Source organism: Dermacentor andersoni, chromosome 9 (assembly GCF_023375885.2).
Source record: "Dermacentor andersoni chromosome 9, qqDerAnde1_hic_scaffold, whole genome shotgun sequence".
In the NCBI taxonomy this organism is placed as follows: domain Eukaryota; kingdom Metazoa; phylum Arthropoda; class Arachnida; order Ixodida; family Ixodidae; genus Dermacentor; species Dermacentor andersoni.
The window spans coordinates 41,965,495-41,984,771 of record NC_092822.1 but is presented as its reverse complement, the minus strand read 5'-3'; the positions used below and the strand labels follow the sequence as shown (position 1 = coordinate 41,984,771).

Here is a 19,277-nt window from a genome sequence, read left to right as displayed (position 1 = left end):
AGGGAGAGACATTCGTACTGCAGTGGACATAAAGAGAGGCTGCTGCTGCTGCTGCAGTTGATCATATACAAACGAGTGAAGAAGGGAAACCGAGGAGCTCGATCTTTGTTAATCACGACCACATAGCTCCAACAGACAGTGAAGCCAAGGAACGGATATTTCATTGACTTCATTACCTGTTGGTATCATATGTATGTGGGTAAAGAGAAATTCTTCAGGCGACCTTTCACTCGTAAAGAACTTGAGCGGTGCCACAAGGTAACTAGTACAAGTGGACCAATCTTCATCAGTATATATATATATATATATATATATATATATATATACACTCAGACGTGTAAAGGAAGATATGCTGTAGATGTGGCCAGTTAATTTATGGCAAAGTTAAAGGTTAAAGGAAGCGAAATATAATTCTGCATTAGGGAATTTTGTGCATTCAGTGGTCAAAGTATTTCTGAACATTCCCTCTCATTTCAGTTAAGGAGTGGTCTACCGCCGGCATAACGACAAACCACTCGACAAACGTGACCGTGTGCTCCTCGACGCATATGACTGCGTTTTCGCTGCTCCTGGTACGTACCTTGGAAGAAAACACTTCACATCGAGTCTTTGGTGACAGCTTACAGAGTCCTGCTATCATAAACGCGACTGTCGTCGTGCTATACATAGCGTTTGGGTGAGCAGAACTCTGCCTATTGTGACATCTAAAGAAGATTAACTTTTCCATGCATATAGCCCTAATGAAATAACTATCCGTATCAACGTGCGTATATATTCACACAATTTAATGTTCTTTTGAATATGACAAGATACCAATTTATCAAAGGCGCATCCGGTTTTCTACCCAGCGCCGTAAAAAGAGGAGGCGCGATTGTATGGAGGAAAAGGGAAGAGAGGGAAGGGTTTTTGAACCCATGCGCGCACAGAGAAAATGTCAAGGGACAGATTCAATCACAGTGACCCCCTGGATCCTAAGGATATATTAAGACCGCAGTAGCCCCTTCAGGGCCGTGTTCGTCTATGGGCAGATTGACATGGCGATGGGTCGGCAACCTGGCGAGGTTAGCACTGTCTCAACCTAAATGAAATTCGTCCATTGATTACACAGACGTTTCCGTTATCGTCGAGTGTGAGACGCACATGTGAATTTGGTAAATCTAGCCTAGCTGAGTGCTAGATTCATCTATAGGTAAGTTCAAGTAGGGATTGAATTTCAAATTGTTGTGAATTTATAAGGCGCGCGATGATGTCTTTCACTATAATGCCTTCTCTAGCAAATCATGCAGCGAGAGTGGCGCGTGCCTCCTGATAGCCCCCTCGAACTTGCAGATAGCCCGGCGATAGCAACAGCTGCAGGTCTGGTGAACGCTGATGCTGAACAGTCAGACTTGTCCACCTCGGTCAACGCCGGCTTCTCGTGAATGACGGCTTGAAACTGTTCCCGAAAGGAACGCCAATTGCGAGCAGTTCCGTAAAACATTTAAAGTTCCAAACATGGTAGCCTGACGCCGTGACTATGGGAGTTGGTTCCTCACCTCTAGTGTTTCGGTGAGATGGCAAGTGTACTGCGGTTGGCTGTTAATTCTCTGTTCAGTGCCTAGGTTTCGATGAGTAACTACCTTGTCGGAATACTCAGCAGTTCGTAAGAATACCATTTCGTGGTTGGTGCTCGTAAGGTGCGGCTGTATTTCTCGATCTATAGATTTCAGCTCGCTGGTCGTGCCTTCCAGTCAGTTCGCCAGTATCTGAAGATCTTAGCAGGCTCATTCCGTCATTCGTTATGGCCGCCTCCCTTTCACTTGAATAAGGAAGGAACAGCGCCAACTAAGACGATCACAAGAGGGGAGAACGACACAGGACAAGCACCTGTGTTTCGATGGCGCTTGTCCTGTGTCGTTCTCCCCTCTTGTGATCGTCTTAGTTGGCGCTGTTCCTTCCTTATTCAAGTATGCACCATCTAGCCCAAATGAATGTTGTCCTGATCCCTTTCACTAACTACCTTCAAGGGTGCGCTGTGCTTCGCGCTTGCCTTTAACCGAGTCCAAGATGACGGCCGGTTTAAACGAGACAGCCTGGAAGATAGGGTGGTCACGATGGTAACCAGGCGGTTATCAGCCTCCGCTATCGTTGATGCCGTCGGTCGGTGGTTCCCGAGTTTCGGCACCACTTGTAAATGACAAATGCCTTTAGTGGGCAAATTAAAAGCTTTAATGCGGTAAAGAAGTCATCCTGATTTGCATGTAAAAGCGAAGCCGATTGGGTGTTCGCGCGATCTTCACGCCAGCCGCGAACGGAGCAAATTCTTCTGTTTCCTCCTAAGTTCCAAGAAGGATATGGCGTTAGAAAAAAGGATTTCCACAGATTGCGGACAATTACATATTGCCGAGCTTGTGCGCCGATGAACGGCGAGCTGTGTGTTCGCGAGTAAGTATGGTTGACAACGTCTTACGTTAGTCAAACGCGCCCGTATATCTTATGCAGACGATACCACATGCGATATTCACAAACCTGAATTTAAGTGGAAGACTCGCTTATTTTGGCCCTATTTATTGTTCTGTTTATTGCGCTGTGTTCGTTTGTGATCGTGCCTTTCTCGCGTGTGTGCGTCTTCGTTAGTGCTAGTTTCACTGAGCAGCAGATTGAAAGGAAACACTTCCACGTATTGTAAACAATGCTGTAATACGGAGCTAAACCTGTGTATTTGAAATTTTTTGCCTTACTCTGCGGGAAGGAACAAAACAGACGCGGACAATGTTGAAAAAAAAATTTATTTCAATCTTGACTGTTCGCAGTTGTGCATAAATATTCCGTTTGGGGCTTGTTAACTATATTGTGTAAAATTTTCCTCTGTGGAGGCCGAAACCTCAAGTTCTTAAATATTTCTTTTTCACCTTGGTCGCACGTCTGTTGTGTTTTTCGCCACAATTCTACCCAATCAGTTGAGACTTCGTCAAACCCTCGAGTTCAGCCCTACCCCACGTGCGTGTACCATTTGACACGAAATGTACTGAAACAAATGGTGCTTGCTTTAGTCCTGTTTATAGCGCGTTCTCTACCAATGAATCAATGTTTACTCGGGCCGCAAAGTATGTGAAAGAGTGACAAAGAAGAGCTGCCGCTCAGGCAGCTTGAAGAGCTTTAACCAGCATAGCATGAGCAGCTGGTAACAATAACAAGACCAAATACAAGGACAGAGAACATAGCTTCAGCAAAACAGCAGTTACAGTAATACATGCAAACGTATATATAGCTTTCAATGATGAAATCAAACCCACTGTTGACAGTATGGCTGACCTTATTTCTCCTTTTTACACACAACAATATTCTGGGAAACTAAATAATAAACAACACTGCGTTGATTTGATTTGGTTATATATCTTCCAGTATTAAGTGGATTGGTGTCGCCAAGTAAAAGCCCTTTGAGCGCAGAACTCAACAACACTTGGTTGATTCACATTGGTTATCTTACTGTAGTGTTAGCTAAGTGTCGCAAGTCAAAGCCACTTGCTCTCAGAACTCTTGTCATTAATGCATCTGTGAAATCTGATACTCATTGTGCAGGCCATCGCGCATCATACACGGCTCTCCTTGAATATATATGGCCAATTTTCGCTCGTGCCACACATGACACTGAGCGAGAAAAAAGATTAAAAGCAAATCGTCGCTCTAAAAAGTGCCTCCAGCGCGTTGACATGTGGATGGTCGTCTCGCGAAGTTATCTGAAGGACAACCCTGGTTTGGAGGGGCCGCGTTAATTAAACAAGGTTTTGTCATTCTCATCAGACAAGTTCAAACGCATACTTCGTGCTTTTTTCAGGAAAGGAAGCCTTGCGGGTATAATTTGACCGTCTCGTGATGGATCGGCCGTTGCTTTGTTTTTTGCCGTGCATACTGTACCGGCAGTAGAAGTAGTTTAGTATAGTTTGCGTCGTTGCGTTAGCGCCAGTGAAGAAGGCCCGGCATCTCTCTTGGGTGCAACCAGAGTTTCACGCACTTTGCACTAGACAGGCAGAGGTTGTTTGTGATAGGGGCGCATTTTGAATAATAGAGTCATTAGGCGGTTCTCTGAAGCTATCAAGTTTTCATCTACAGCAATGCCCGCATGCCGTGGATGGGCTCAAAGCTGATTAAAAACTTTGGGCATAAGTTTATGTGTTGATCAAACATGGAGAAATGTGTCGCGTGAAGATTGGGAAAAAAGTTTTACCGATGTCGGGATGATGCGAAAATTTTCGTAGGGCTATATGCTGGCTCAATAAGCAAACTACAAGCGAGGGGACTGCCAAGTATTGGTTCGAGCGTGCTTTCAGTAGCGGCATGCCACGCTGCAATCAATCATTGCGCACTTAAAGCGGAAACGAGAACAACCAACAATAATTTATTTGCGTATATAGTTGCCCGTCTGTGCTCGAAGAACACATCAATACCGGCCCGGCGACGCCGTCATGGGGCACTCCCTTGTGAGGGCTGTGCCGAAGCCGTTTTTAAATGCATGCTTCGGCAAGTGCCAGGATTAATCGCCGAGAATAATGGAGTTAGAAGAAGGCCAGTCTGATTTATCACTGTCAGTCCCTGAACTTTTGCGTAGCTATTATTTTTTTTTTTTTGCACATGACGTAATGCTTGGAATTATAGCTTGAGGTTTTCCGCAAATCCACCTTCAATAATACCGCAACGCTGGAGACGACAACAACAACAGTAACGCTGGTAGTCACATGTCGTGACACGTTGTTCGTTAGGTTGGTAATATCGAACGAATGACTAATCTATTAATCGATTGAATGTATTCCGCGAAACGAATAATCTACATCGGCATCCACATATCATTCTAATCGACTTAATTGATCAGGCCTGTTCGATTAATCGTTTTCGAGAGCTTGAGTGGCGCAAGAATTTAATATCGTACTGTAATGACGGCGCACGAACGGTGACCATGCGGTTGTGGTAGAGCGATTGTCGACAGTATTTTTCCGAGTCCCGAGTGATGCCGAGCCGATGGCTTCCCCTCTCTTTCTCCACACACCACCAGGCCGCCCGAAGCCAGAGGCTTGAAACGCCCTCGCAGTTTAAGTCATGCAATAGCAACGCAGTCGTTGATCGTCGTGCCACTCTAAGTCCACTAAGACGTGGCAGGGCATGCACGCTGGCTTGGAGCATGTATTTGACATGACAATAGAGTTTATGTCGATTCTAGCCACTTTATAGCTTCCGAGCGTCTATTGTGAGATGCTGCTTGTGTGGCCATTCAAAAAAGTTGTCGGTTTCACCCAAGCATCCCAGCCAATTGACATTCCTTCGCTCTGTAGAAAAGAGTGCGTGTTTTAAAATCTCAAGCCAGCAATTTTCTTTTCCATGTGCCTATTGTAATTTCTTGCATATTTTAGTGGAACTTCACCTTTCCCTATTGCCATCTCTTTTATTTCTTGTTTAACTGTACCATACAACCGGGATTCACTAGTGGAACGTATCTTATTTAATTCTGCCACTTATAACATATATTGTTTATCTTGACGTAATAGTTCTGCGGAAACCCGCAAGATGGAGAGAGGTAATTATTAAATGGAAAGCGAGGCATCCACTCAAACGTAGCTAAGTGCTACAAAGGAAACCCATACGGTTTCCTCCAAAAAAAGAAAGCTTCGCGTTTGAAGAAACCAGGACGAATTTTGCTTCAATCGCGACGCTTTTCTTTCGAGGAACCCGTGTGGGTTTCCTTTGTAGCACTTAGCTACGTTTGAGTGAATGTCTCGCTTTCCCTTTATCGTTTATCTTTTCAAGAGCCATTAGCGCGACCTGTATTTACTCTTTAGAAAATGAAAGATTATTATTTATCTAACATTTATAAACCTGTATTTCTAACTTGGTTTCACCTCTAAAACGTTAAAGTAAGGTACTACAAAAGTAGATAACTGTGTTTTAACTTTTTTGGAAGTGCCTGCCGAAAATTGCGATTAATCAATTATTCGACGATAAAAACGCATTGAAAGCGATTGATCGAATAAAGGCTGAAATGGTGAATCATTTATCGTTAGTCGAACAAACTAATTATACGGCCATCACTAGTTTCTCAACATCAACGTGCTAGAAATGTTATTCTTTGTATTGCTGTCACTGCATGGGTGTTATCGTCGAGGAAAAGAAAAGTGCTGCATGTTGAAGCTTAGGTGGCTATGGACGCTTTACACCCACAGGTCAGAGAATATGATAAGTCCTGGCAATAGTTGCTCGGTGTCTATTGGCCAGACTCTGCGCCGCATGATGGCGCTACCAACTCTCTTCTCCACGTCTACGTCACCGGTAACCCTGCATTTCACACATGGTAAGGCGAATGCGGACGGGCTAAAATTCTCCAATAGGATGAAGTTGCTGCAGAATTTGCAATGCGGTCGCTGGTCATGGTGTGAAGACGCTCAGAAGCACATCACAATGATTGGCAGTCCTTGTGCACTTAAAGATACCAGGGCTCAAATATACTGTACAATATATGTCATGCCTAACGATTAAAGTGGTTCCGCAGTTCCAGGGGTAATATGTCGGATATATGAGTGCCGCGATCTCCCAAGTTCGACTTGAAATAGAATGACCACTAAAGGTTCACGTGCATACTGGAACATTTTTGCGAGGCATGTGCTGTTTTCAACTGGTGTATAACTGCGCAATCCCCATGCTTCACTAGGATCCTCTTCCGGAAAAGACTACGGCACGCCACCACTACCGGATTCTTTCGCTCATATCCTACGTAGGGTGCATCATGTCTGTCGTCGGGTTGTTCTTCACGATATTGACCTACGCTCTTTTCAGGTGAGCTTCTAACGCGGGACGTTTGATAACCCGCTCGCACGTTTGATTGACGCATGTTCTGTTGCTATTGGCAATACCGTTCGTTTTGTTCTTATGTGGACAAAGCCAGCTGTAGCGTTTCATTCAGGGGTGATCCTAGGAGTCTGAATGAATGTCATTCAAATACAGTGCGGATGGCTGTCGTGTAGATGTCCGCAACTAAAAGATGATAAGGTGGGCTGAGCACGTAACCCTCTTGACCGTTGGAACTCAATTAAATGCGGGGAGTTCAGTAAACAAAAAAAAAAAACATTCAAAAGGGGTGATCACTTGCCTGGACCGCCCTGGGGAATAGGAATGGTTCTTTTCACTGAATATCGCGGACAGAACTAAGTACAGGACAAGACAGGTTAGCTGTACAGTGCACTGTGTCCTGACGGCTGTGTAAACCTGAAAATTCTGTAAACGACCTACATAATAATACTAACTTGCTGGAACTTGCTGGAACTTGCTGCAACTTTAGAAAATTATACAGTCAGACTTGTATACATGTAAACTTTGCGACTGTTTAAAACAAACAGCAGTTCGCAGGCATCTATTGGGAAATTTCCGTGCAATGAATTGATCCTGCATTTAAATTTCAACTTCGCTAGATCCTTTGTTATGGAAAGCGACAAAAATTATCTGGGGCACCAATGTATATTATGCTTACTTTGAGGGAAATAATGCCTGAAATTCAGGCTTTCATTAAGGTTAACCACACACTGACTTCAACTTCAGAATTTCAACATGTTCCCGGAGGTAAGTAATTAAAATGTATGATGGGTTAAATATCGGTGAATTAGGAAGTAGCATTGTTTCCGGTTTCCTAACGTCTGTCGGCATCATTAACGCGTTGCTTGAAGATGTCGCCACTTTAGCTCTACAGCCCTGTTTTTTGATGATTACTCAGTCACCCGGGGCCCAATTCACAAATCATTAATACGCGTAAACGCTATTCGGGACAGTCTGGCCGATTTCGCTAGTCGCGATTGGCTGCCGCCTTCTTTTACGAACACGTGTGGCATCAGAACATTCGTGCATACAGAGAGAGAGGAAGGACAGGACAGGCGGGCAGGTCAATCATACGAGCACCCGCTTTGCTACCCTACACTGGGGGTAGGGGAAAGGGGAATAGAAAGAGGAAAAAAAGGGAGAGAGTAAGCACTCAGTGCATGTGGAAGGATGCAAAGGGACACTATACAAACAGAAGTTGCTGTGTTGTCGACGCTCTTCCTATCCGACAGGTGCTTGAACAAGGACCGGTCGGGCAAGATCCTGCTCAACCTGTGTTCGGCGATGCTCTTCCTGAACGTCTCCTTCCTGCTTGGCTCCCTGCACGAGCGGTTCCCAAGGCTCGAACTGTGCCTCGGAGCGGCCGTGGCCACTCACTACTTCCTGCTCGCCTGCCTCGCGTGGATGGGCGTCGAGGCCTCCAACATGTACCAGATGCTGGTGCACGTGTTCGCCACGTCAGAGACTTGTTTCATGCTCAAGCGCGCCCTCCTCGCCTGGGGTGAGCGGTCACACAGCCGTAGTGTTACATATCCCCACGCGGAGACTACACAGCTAGCAATACCACAGGAACGCGCTTAAAGGGGATGCGCTGCGCCTAACTAGGGGTGAAATTCCACGCAATGCCGGGGGGAGCGAGATTGGGCCCACCGGCGGCAAGTTCCCTGTTCGTCCGCCTACATTTACTCTTCCCTGTTATTCCTACGCTTACATTAAATCTACAGTGAGGTTTATACTCGTCTTTCTTGGCTTCCTTGTCTCTTGTGTTCATATTGTTGTGACTAACCATAAATCGGACCCCTCTGTTTCCCTTTCCTCATCTGTACACCATGTGATCACGGCTTACGTGACTGAAATTACAGCCCATCCCATCAGTATGACTTGTCCCTGCCATAGCCTAAATCGTGTTTCCCTTTGTAATGGGCACTATTTATTAGGCTTACAGAAAGGGTACATGGGGGGGAGGGGTGTTTGTCAGTACTTCACGTAGAAATTTCAGCTCGTAAAGTAAACAATAGCGGGAAGGAGACAACACATCCTGAGCGCTCTTTCTTGTGACCTCTTTTACGTGCTAGTCTGCTTTCCTCTTGCGTCGCCGGAATGTCAACATGACGCCGCCAATTATTGTCACCCTCGCCTCTTAAAGCGAAGTCCGTATTGTAGAATTTATTCCAGGTGCGTAGTATCACTGAGAGTATAAGGCTCGGTCGCGGATATGTTTGCCTTAGTAAAACTTTAACTCGGGCGAGTTGGTTCGTACTTGGATTAAAACGCAGCGTGGCTGAGACAGAGACAAGCAGAAATACAAAGCTACGTCACAAGCGCTTGCGATGTAGCTTTGTGTTTCTTGTAGTCGTGCGCAGTCACGCTGTGTTTTTATCTAACTTTACGCCAGTGTTTTCCGACGTAGTCTATACCGTGTGTCACTCGTAACCAAAAATAGAAAAATATGCAAATACCACGCAGCTGCACAGAACCAAAGTAATGTCGGTTGGAGCAAGTCACACTATTTTTCCGTATTTCGTTGAATGACATAATTAGTTATCATTACTGCATAAACTTCTCAAATATTATATTCAGAGCTAAAGTGTCAATGAGAAAATTGTGAGTCATCGTGAAAAATTTCAGATCCGGCTTCGTGTTGTTCAATGCGCTGTACATAAAAGCTGCTTCCAACCTGAAAAAAAGCTTGCGAAACACTATAAAGTGTGCATTTGCTATGCCGCAAAACACCGCTTTGTGTATTGTGGCAAACAGCATTGCCTTGGTTCGGTCCAGCCGCGTGGTACCTGCACATACTTTTTAAAATATTGCCCAAGATGGAGTGGAATACAAATCATATGATTGGCTGATTTATCTCCCGGCTTCGCCGTTCTACTGAACAGTAATGTAGCTTGCAGCATCTGCCATAAGATCTATCCTACTCAATGTCTTGTAAGATCTGATTTCTGTTGAGGGTGCATCCATCCAAGCAAGCTATTTTGGCTCCTGGCTAATTATGCGAAAATATGCATGCTAGCAAACTCTAACAGAGAGCCTTCACAAAAGAATTTATATGACGAATACGTTTCCATGAAATATTTTTCCATACCTCGTGCTGAAGCCATCGTGACACTTGAGCGGAAATGGCGCAAGATGGCGCTCTAGTCATGAACCAACCTGCCCAAACGCTTACGCTTTTGCATGTCAACAAGAGGATAGCGTTTGCATTGGTCTTGAAGGATATAACAGCTGTATATACAAACATATTGCTACGGCACAATATGCGCGATCACGAAAGGCCAGCAGTGTGAAGACGACGACGACGATTAGAAGCTAGCGCGGGCTGTTGCCTCTTGGCCAAGCGCAGCGTATTTTCCTTGTAAATATATTTGTACATAGCTTTTCGTCTGCGTCTTCCTACGTAACATATCTGGTGGAGGTGGACGTTCCCTGTGCCTCGTCACGGAGCTTCGCAGTGGACGGTACGTCGAGCCTTCCTTCATGGCTCCCGGCGACGACAACCCGACTCCGCCGGCTCCGACACCTGCTGCCACTTCGACGACCTACATCACTCTCCCCGCTCCCCGTGATCCTGGCGTATTCTCGGGCCAAGATGGGGAAGACGTCGATGACTGGATCAGCCTGTATGAACACGTCAGCCGCAATAACCGGTGGGACCCTACTATTATGCTCGCCAACGTAGTCTTTTACCTCGGTGGCACACCTCGAGTTTGGTATCGCACGCACGAAGATGAGCTCACCAGTTGGGATTCACTTAAGACACAGCTTCGAGACTTGTTCGGCAACCCCTACGGTCAACAACTTGCCGCGCAGAAGGCGCTTTCCGGCCGTGTGCAGACGTCAACAGAGCCCTATGTCACGTACATTCAGGACGTCTTGGCTCTGTGCCGCAAAGTTGACACCCACATGACTGAGTCAGACAAGGTTTCCCACATCCTCAAAGGCATTGCCGATGACGCCTTCAACTTGCTCGTTTGCAACAACGTAGCGACGGTGCATGCTGTTATAAGAGAGTGCCGCCGCCTGGAACTCGCCAAAAGCCGACGTATTGACCAGCAGTTTGCCCGTCTGCCCAACACCCCAGCGACATCTTCCTGTGCCGACGCTCCTCGTCCCAACAACACTGCCGATGTTACCAGGATCGTCCGGCGTGAGATCGAGGCCGCCTATCCGGCTGCCTTCGACTCCAGTCCCACCAACACATCTGCAGTCACGGTCTCACTGATCCAGGCAGTTGTCCGCCAGGAGTTTGAAAACATGGGTCTTCACACCATCTGCTCGGCCCATCGCCCTAATACCCGCCCGGCTTCTTCGATTTCGCCCCGTCCCGCATCTTCTTACCCACCACGTTTCCGCAACCCATCTGAATGGCGCACTGCTGACGACAAGCCTATTTGTTTCCACTGCCATCGAATCGGGCACATTTCTCGGCACTGTCGTAGTCGCTGGAGTTCCCCGAGCCGGCCTACTTATACTGCCTACTCTCGCCCCTCAGGTGGCCCTTCTCGTCCCTATGCCGCACGCTCCGATAATGCCGCCACTGATTCTCCTGCAACGAACCGCCCCTATTCTCGTTCGCCTTCGCCCCAACGACGACAATCTCGCTCTCCCCAGCCCCGTCGCTCCTATTCGCCGACTCCCTTCGGACGCCGCTCCCAGCCGGAAAACTAGACGATGCAGCGCCTCGAGGTGACGCTGCATTGCTCCCTACGCCGCCAAATCCTCTACTGACTTTGCCCACTCATCTGAACCTTCTTGACGTGCAAGTCGACGGTGTTTCTGTGTCTGCTCTCATAGACACTGGGGCGCATTTGTCCGTAATGAGCGCTGACCTTCGTAACCGGCTCAAGAAAATTATCACGCCCGCCACGACGCCTGTTGTCCGTGTCGCCGATGGCGGAACAGCCCCCGTAATTGGTATGTGTACCGCCCGCGTCTCCTTCGCCGATCGCTCAACAATCGTGCTATTCACAGTCATCGCCCACTGTCCCCACGACATCATCCTCGGCTTAGACTTCCTTTCCGCACATTCTGCTCTCATCGATTGTTCCGCCAGTACTCTCCGCCTTGACCTGCCTGTTCTGGATCCTGCTGAACCACACCCCAGTCGCCTCAGTTCCGCCGACTTCGTTCGCTTGCCACCTTCGGCACTGACCTACGTTGACCTAGTGTCATCCCCACCAGTCCCCGACGGTCACTACATCGCGGCTCCTATGCAAGACGTCCTCCTTACACATGGGATCACAGTACCCCATACAGTTTTATCTATTACGGCGAATTGCGTCTGCCTGCCAGTGGTCAACTTTGGCTTGACGACACAAGTGCTGCCACGTGGGATGTCTTTGGCCCAGCTTTGTTCATTCGAGGATCACTCAGTAGCATCCATTGCAGTAGACGACACTTCATCCGATACTCCTCTACCATCGCAGTCGGCAAATTGTACCATCGCTGACTTACGGAAAATGATTGCCCCCGACTTGCCCTCCGAGCACGCTCGTGAACTCTACCGCGTTCTGTTTTCCTACCACGATATTTTTGACTTTAACGATCGTCCTTTAGCCCAAACTACAGCTGTCAAACATCGCATTAATACGGGCGATGCCCCTCCTATTCATCGCCGCTCGTATCGAGTGTCACCAGCTGAGCGTCAAGTTATTCACGCAGAAGTTCGCAAAATGCTTGCCAAGAACATTATTGAACCATCATATAGTCCATGGGCGTCACCTGTAGTACTGGTCAAAAAGAAGGATGGCTCATGGCGCTTTTGCGTGGATTATCGGCACCTTAACAGGGTTACCAAAAAGGACGTGTATCCCCTACCTCGGATTGATGACGCCCTTGACTGCCTCCACGGTGCTCGCTATTTCTCTTCTATTGACCTTCGCTCCGGCTACTGGCAGATTGCCGTGGACGATCTCGACCGCGAGAAGACTGCTTTTGTCACACCCGACGGTCTTTATCAATTCAAAGTGATGCCGTTCGGTCTATGTAACGCCCCTGCCACTTTTGAACGCATGATGGACTCCCTTCTTCACGGTTTCAAATGGTCCACGTGCCTGTGCTACTTGGACGACGTTATCGTATTCTCCCCAACGTTCGCTACGCACCTCGAGCGCCTCTCAGCAGTCCTGGACGTTTTTCGGCGAGCCGGTCTGCAACTCAACGCATCGAAGTGCCAATTCGGCCGCCGCCAGATTACCGTCCTTGGACATCTCGTTGACGCGAACGGAGTGCAACCGGACCCAGGCAAGATCCATGCTGTTACGCACTTCCCTGTTCCGAAGTGTGTCAAGGATGTGCGCAGCTTCATCGGCCTTTGTTCGTACTTCCGCCGTTTCGTGAGAAATTTCGCCGCCATAGCACGACCACTAACCGACCTTTTGAAAAAAGACGCTCCTTTCCAGTGGGGCGATAACGAGGCCTCTGCATTCTCTCATCTAATCGACATTCTCACAACGCCTCCCGTTTTGGCCCATTTCGATCCTTCTGCGCCTACCGAAGTCCGTACTGATGCCAGCGGTCACGGAATTGGAGCAGTACTGGCACAACGCCAGCGTGGCCACGACCGTGTTATCGCTTACGCCAGCAGGCTCCTCTCACCCGCGGAGCGCAACTATTCCATCACTGAGCGTGAGTGTCTGGCCCTAGTTTGGGCGGTTGCGAAATTCCGCCCATACTTATATGGCCGATCCTTTTCCGTTGTCACAGACCATCACGCGCTTTGCTGGCTATGCTCACTGAAAGATCCTACAGGAAGACTTGGTCGCTGGGCCTTACGCCTCCAAGAATATTCGTATACTGTCACCTATAAATCTGGCCGACTACACAAGGACGCTGACTGCCTGTCTCGCTACCCGGTCGACGAGCCTGACGACGCCGACAGTAGTAGCGCCAACGGCATTTTCTCTGTCTCTGCCTTCGGTAACATCGCCGATGAGCAGTACCGAGACCTATCGCTGCGAGCACTTATCGAGCGTCTGCGCTCTACACCTACCGACGCATCCGTTCGCCGATATGTCCTCCAGGGTGGCATTCTGTATCGAAGGAACTTCCTCCCTGACGGCTCTGACCTTCTTCTTGTCGTGCCAAAACAGCTACGACAGACTGTGCTCTTTGAGATGCATGACGCACCCACTTCAGGACATCTTGGGGTAACCCGCACGTACGACCGCGTCCGCCGCCGCTTCTATTGGCCTGGTCTCGCTCGCTCCGTTCGACGCTATGTTGCTGCCTGTGATCCCTGCCAGCGTCGGAAGACACCTCAGGTGCTACCTGCCGGTCATCTCCAGCCGATCACCGTCCCTGTGGAACCGTTCTTTCGTGTTGGATTAGACCTGCTCGGTCCCTTTCCCACGTCATCTTCTGGGAACAAATGGGTAGCCGTCGCGACTGATTACGCCACCCGATACGCTATCACTCGGGCTCTCCCTACCAGCTGCGCCACTGACGTCGCGGACTTTCTCTTGCGTGACATTATCTTGCTTCATGGCGCCCCGCGACAGCTGCTTACTGACCGTGGTCGAAACTTCCTCTCGAAAGTTATCGCTGACATTGTGCGTTCCTGCTCCATTCAACACAAACTGACTACTTCATACCATCCTCAAACCAATGGCCTGACAGAGCGGTTAAACCGTACTCTTACCGATATGCTGGCCAAGTACGTTTCCAAGGACAACCACGACTGGGACATTGCCCTTCCTTACGTAACATTTGCGTACAATTCTTCCCGGCACGACACCGCCGGATTTTCTCCCTTTTATCTACTGTACGGTCGCGAACCTACCTTGCCCCTAGACACGGCACTTCCTCCTGCTGCGGTCTCAACAAGCGAGTATGCGCGCGACGCCATCGCCCTCGCTGACCATGCACGCCAGCTTGCCCGTGCTCGACTGACGGCCTCACAGACCACTCAGCAGTGTCAGTACAACGCCCGCCATCGTGACGTACAGTTTTCACCTGGTGCGCTCGTGCTCCTGTGGTCGCCCTCTCGTCACGTCGGACTTTCAGAGAAGCTCCTTTCGCGATACACAGGGCCCTACCGCGTGCTGCGCCAGGTGACGCCTGTGACTTACGAAATTGCTCCTGTGGCCTCAACCTCGTCCTCTCCTGTGGCATCTAGTGATGTCGTACACGTCAGTAGGCTCAAGGCCTACTACACTGCTTCCGAGTCCGATCTTTAGTCGCTCCGGGACGGCGCTTTTGCAGCCGGGGGTAGTGCTACGGCACAATATGCGCGATCACGAAAGGCCAGCAGTGTGAAGACGACGACGACGATTAGAAGCTAGCGCGGGCTGTTGCCTCTTGGCCAAGCGCAGCGTATTTTCCTTGTAAATATATTTGTACATAGCTTTTCGTCTGCGTCTTCCTACGTAACAATATTTCAATATTTGGGTCCATATAGACCTACAGTTCTTTATGCACCAGTGCTTATAAACGTCATCTTGCATTCCAGGAATACCGGCTGTTATCGTTGGAACTTGTCTGGCCATAGACTTGGAGCCTTATAAGGATCAAGATGACTAGTAAGTTTACACTTACCTTGGTGAATGTGCGAATGTTGGAAACGTGTACTCGAGACTTACGGAAAGCGGTAATAATTATATTTTACTGGGAGTGGGGGGGGGATAAATGTAAGGACACTAAAGACACACCGTTCAATCATACAGGTCAAACTGCACCCGCAATACAATTCTAAACCTCATCTACCTATTCATGTCTTAATGTAAACTATTGTATACATCAACGTGCACTCTAAAAGAACGCTGTGAAATTTTCGCGGCTATTCTCTTCAAAAGCAACTACCTATCTTAAGTTCAATTCTATTTAAGATAGTCCTCGTACTTTCTGCTAGACAGCAATTTCGCTCTCGCTCTGGCCAAATAGCGGAGAGATCAGGCAAGCATTTCACTTTCCGAACACTGGCTTGCGTTCTCGTGATTCGTCGGCGCCGCGTATTTGTCAGATTTGTCAGTGGTCGTCTCATCGTCGAGGCGGGAGCGCCAATTGATCACTGTCTACTCAGTGACGTAGGAGGCAAAGCGAATATTTAAGAAGTGAACCACCTGTGGGGATCTCGCCACAGAGTGAGCAATCTCCGCCAGGGGTTTCGAAAACTCTTGAAAAGGTAGCCAAACGTCTAGACAAAACGGCTACCTCCGTATATGAAGGCGTTGGCGGCAAGCTATGGTTCTTGCTAGAGGGTGTGAGAGCCATTATAGAAGCTACCACTGAAACTTCTTAGGGCCATGGAACTCATCCGCACTTTTCGTTTGTATGGTCTGCTCTGACTTTCGAGCGTAAACAGGGTAAGTCTGAAAGTGATTCGAATGGTTTTAAGTGTGCTTACCCACCGATAACAGCACCCACGCGAGCACGGTTATCTCATGCCAGCGCATCACGTGACCACACTTAGCCATCGAGATTAAATTCGCACAATATATTGCTTGCGGAGCATAATGTATGAAGAATGTAAGCACAATTTATCCTTTTATTGAACCCTATTCAAGGCTATACTTTAACAAAAACATAAAGGTGATAAGCTGTCGAGAAGGCACAGCAGTCATTCAAATAGAAATTTTCATCTGAATGTCAAATTATTTTTCCAACGCGTTCCGGTTTATGTAGTCCTATTATGCCGTTATCTCTCTTTTTAGTTTGAAGCATAAAATACCTAAAGTTCCCAGAACCTATTACGCTCATGTTTTTTAACCCATTGAATAAAACGAAACATCGTACAGACAGGTAACGACTCAATACCTGCGGCTAACCCCGTCTAAACATTCTATGAGTTCGTGTAGTATGCATGAAACGTTTTTTAAGACACTCACCATCTAGCTTTTGTATAAATTTGAGGTCTGACACGAAGCACTTTCTTTCGTTGACACATCTGGCCTCGTAACACTCTCAATCAGCCGATTTTTACCACTGAAGTTCTCGCAATGCTGTACGTAGCTCTATTGATTTTGATGCAAGACAGGTGCGATCGTTAGAAATGAAGTGTACTGTTATTTTAATTTCTTCTCGAAAAGTGTTGCACATTTTCTTCTCAAAACACAAGTTTATCGCAAATGTCAGAATCTTTAGTTCACCATATTTCACCGCCTTACTGCAATATCGCTGTTTACAATGCAGATGTAGTGAAAAAAAAGAAAGATTTGCTGCACTAACCAAAATGCCCGACTACACTGTGCTAATCACCAGCAACCTACAATAGCATACTTCTTTACAACACCTTACCTACTAGCGCAAGAGTGACGTTAACTAGATACATAAGTAGTCCAATGAAAAACGTTTTCAATGCATCATTCTGTTTCTTTTTTGTTATTCTAGCTGCATAATATCATCCAGAAACCCATTCATCTACTACATCGCTTTCCTGGGAATCTCCTGCTTCATCCTCTTCGTCAACTTGCTCGTCTTCATCATGGTGACGCGGGTGCTGTTCAAGCCGCGCATGGCCGAAGCGAACGGGAAGGCCGCCGACCACAACTCGTGCTCCAGCCCCGCCTCCGCCGCCGCCGCCAACCCGCCCATCACCGTGGCCCAAGTACGCGGCGCCTTCACCGTCATGACTCTGCTCGGGGTCACGTGGATATTCGGCGTGTTCGCCGTGGGTGAAGCCAAGACCGCGTTCCAGTACGCCTTCTGCGTCTGCAACTCGATGCAGGGCTTCCTCATCTTCGTTGTGAGGGTGCTGCAGTACCCGGAGGCTCGAGCGTCCTGGGCCCAACTCGTCACCACGGGGACGTTCAAGAAGCACCGCGGCGGAGCGGTGCCCGCGGGGTCCTGGTGCGCCAACTCGGATCCCAAGCAGAAAAGCCATTCGTCCATGGTGCGGGTGACGTCCTGCAGCACGGACAGCACAAGCACGGTGGTCTTCAACAGCAATATCTGGAGCAAGGGTGGCGGTGGAGCAGCAGCTGGTGGCAGGGACCACGCCACGATCATGCCCCGTTTCTCGGGCGTCCGAAGGTTGCTCAAGAACTCGAACGTGCAGAAGGACGACAAGAGCGTAGCAACACTGCCCAAGAAGTCCTCGCACAAGGTGAATCCTTAGGCCTTTTTGGTAGCTTAATGCTTGCGAATGCGTGCAACACAGCCATGAGCAACTTAGTCGATGACGCAATGAATCTCTTTGGTCGTGAAAATTCTTTATTTACTGTTTCCTGTTAACAAGTTATGCCATGACCCTGCCCAGGTTACACTTGCAGATGCAAAAGTTAGAGCGTTATATTGATAGGCCTGATTTTCTGCCCCAACTCTCTCTTCCTTAAACCACCAATTTAGGTGCATACACAGTGTCTTCTAACGCACCTGTTCTCCGCTTTACGTCTTACATAGCGTTCCTTGGTCAACTCACGGTTATGTGCCGTGCCACAATTTTGTTTCTGAAGATTACCATTTTGTTTCGTGTGGCGTTGAAATTTTCTTTGTTTTTCCGTTCACAGGGATGGCATAGTAGTGATTCAATACCAATAAGGGTATTTCATACCAGTACATGACACAAAGCTAGGGTAAATGTAAATGATTTATGCGAGCAAGGAATCGAGAAAGTATCGAGCTATCAACATATTATGTTTTCAAGTATCAAAACATGATACGGCTGTTACAGCCTTCGCATCGCGCAGAATGTACCAACAGTCATCTGGCATGCGCGTTGTCTTCAATATTTGTGATTTTGTGACGTGTATTTATGCACAACCTTTTTAAAACCACACCTTGCATTGGCTTCGGCCAATCGGAGCGTTTAAATTTCTCTTTCGGCAGAGGGCTAGTGGCTCTCAGAAGCCTAGCGTGTTTTTTTACTGTCCTCGATCAACAAATAACCTTCGTTTGTCACACTCTCGTTTCTGCACTCCAGGTGATCACTGACGAGACTGATTCCAAGGAGAACCACAAGAAATTTTACTACTCCGAACATCAAGTCCCCTCTGTGGTCCCAGACTTCTACTCAGGCCAAGAGCAGGAAATAATAAAGACCAGCAGCGTGAACGCGTTCTGAATCATATGAATGATCCGTCGCACGATATGACCACTACAATGAGCCTGGGGAGCGAGCAGAAGGCACACATCTTGTTCGCCTGCGCCGGTATCATTGTGGCATCGTTGGACTCTATTAGTGGTATCGGACAGTTAAGTCTAACAGTGTGATGTAATAGAAAGTGGATTTTTTGACGTTCTTAACGCACGAGCCCGTAATGAGAATCGCCTTGAACAAACGGTCATGTCTCTCGGCTGTGTTCAGTTTTCATGATAATATCAAAAAGAACGTACAAAGGGCTTCGTGTTAACTTTCTCGTGCTAAAACCGACTTTTGGATGTTGGATTGAGCTCATCAAAATTTATACGTAGGATGATGTAGGGGTTACTGGAACTCATCCCCATCGACAAGCGATAACGCGTAGTGCTGAAAAGCTGAATTCACTGCCACTATAGCATAT

At 47.8% G+C, this 19,277-nt stretch overlaps 1 protein-coding gene across 1 annotated transcript in view; it reads left to right on the top strand.

Moving 5' to 3' along the window:
• LOC126527647 (uncharacterized) overlaps positions 1 to 18,839 on the top strand; it is a 259,964-nt gene extending 241,125 nt beyond the window's left edge. Inside the window, exons 14-19 of the mRNA XM_055068917.1 lie at positions 478 to 572; positions 6,677 to 6,801; positions 8,067 to 8,335; positions 15,290 to 15,359; positions 17,167 to 17,881; positions 18,698 to 18,839. Coding sequence (XP_054924892.1) covers positions 478 to 572; positions 6,677 to 6,801; positions 8,067 to 8,335; positions 15,290 to 15,359; positions 17,167 to 17,881; positions 18,698 to 18,838 — 1,415 coding nt within the window. The 3' untranslated portion in view covers position 18,839. The remainder of the gene's footprint in view (positions 1 to 477; positions 573 to 6,676; positions 6,802 to 8,066; positions 8,336 to 15,289; positions 15,360 to 17,166; positions 17,882 to 18,697) is intronic.
• The last annotated feature ends 438 nt before the right edge of the window (positions 18,840 to 19,277 follow it).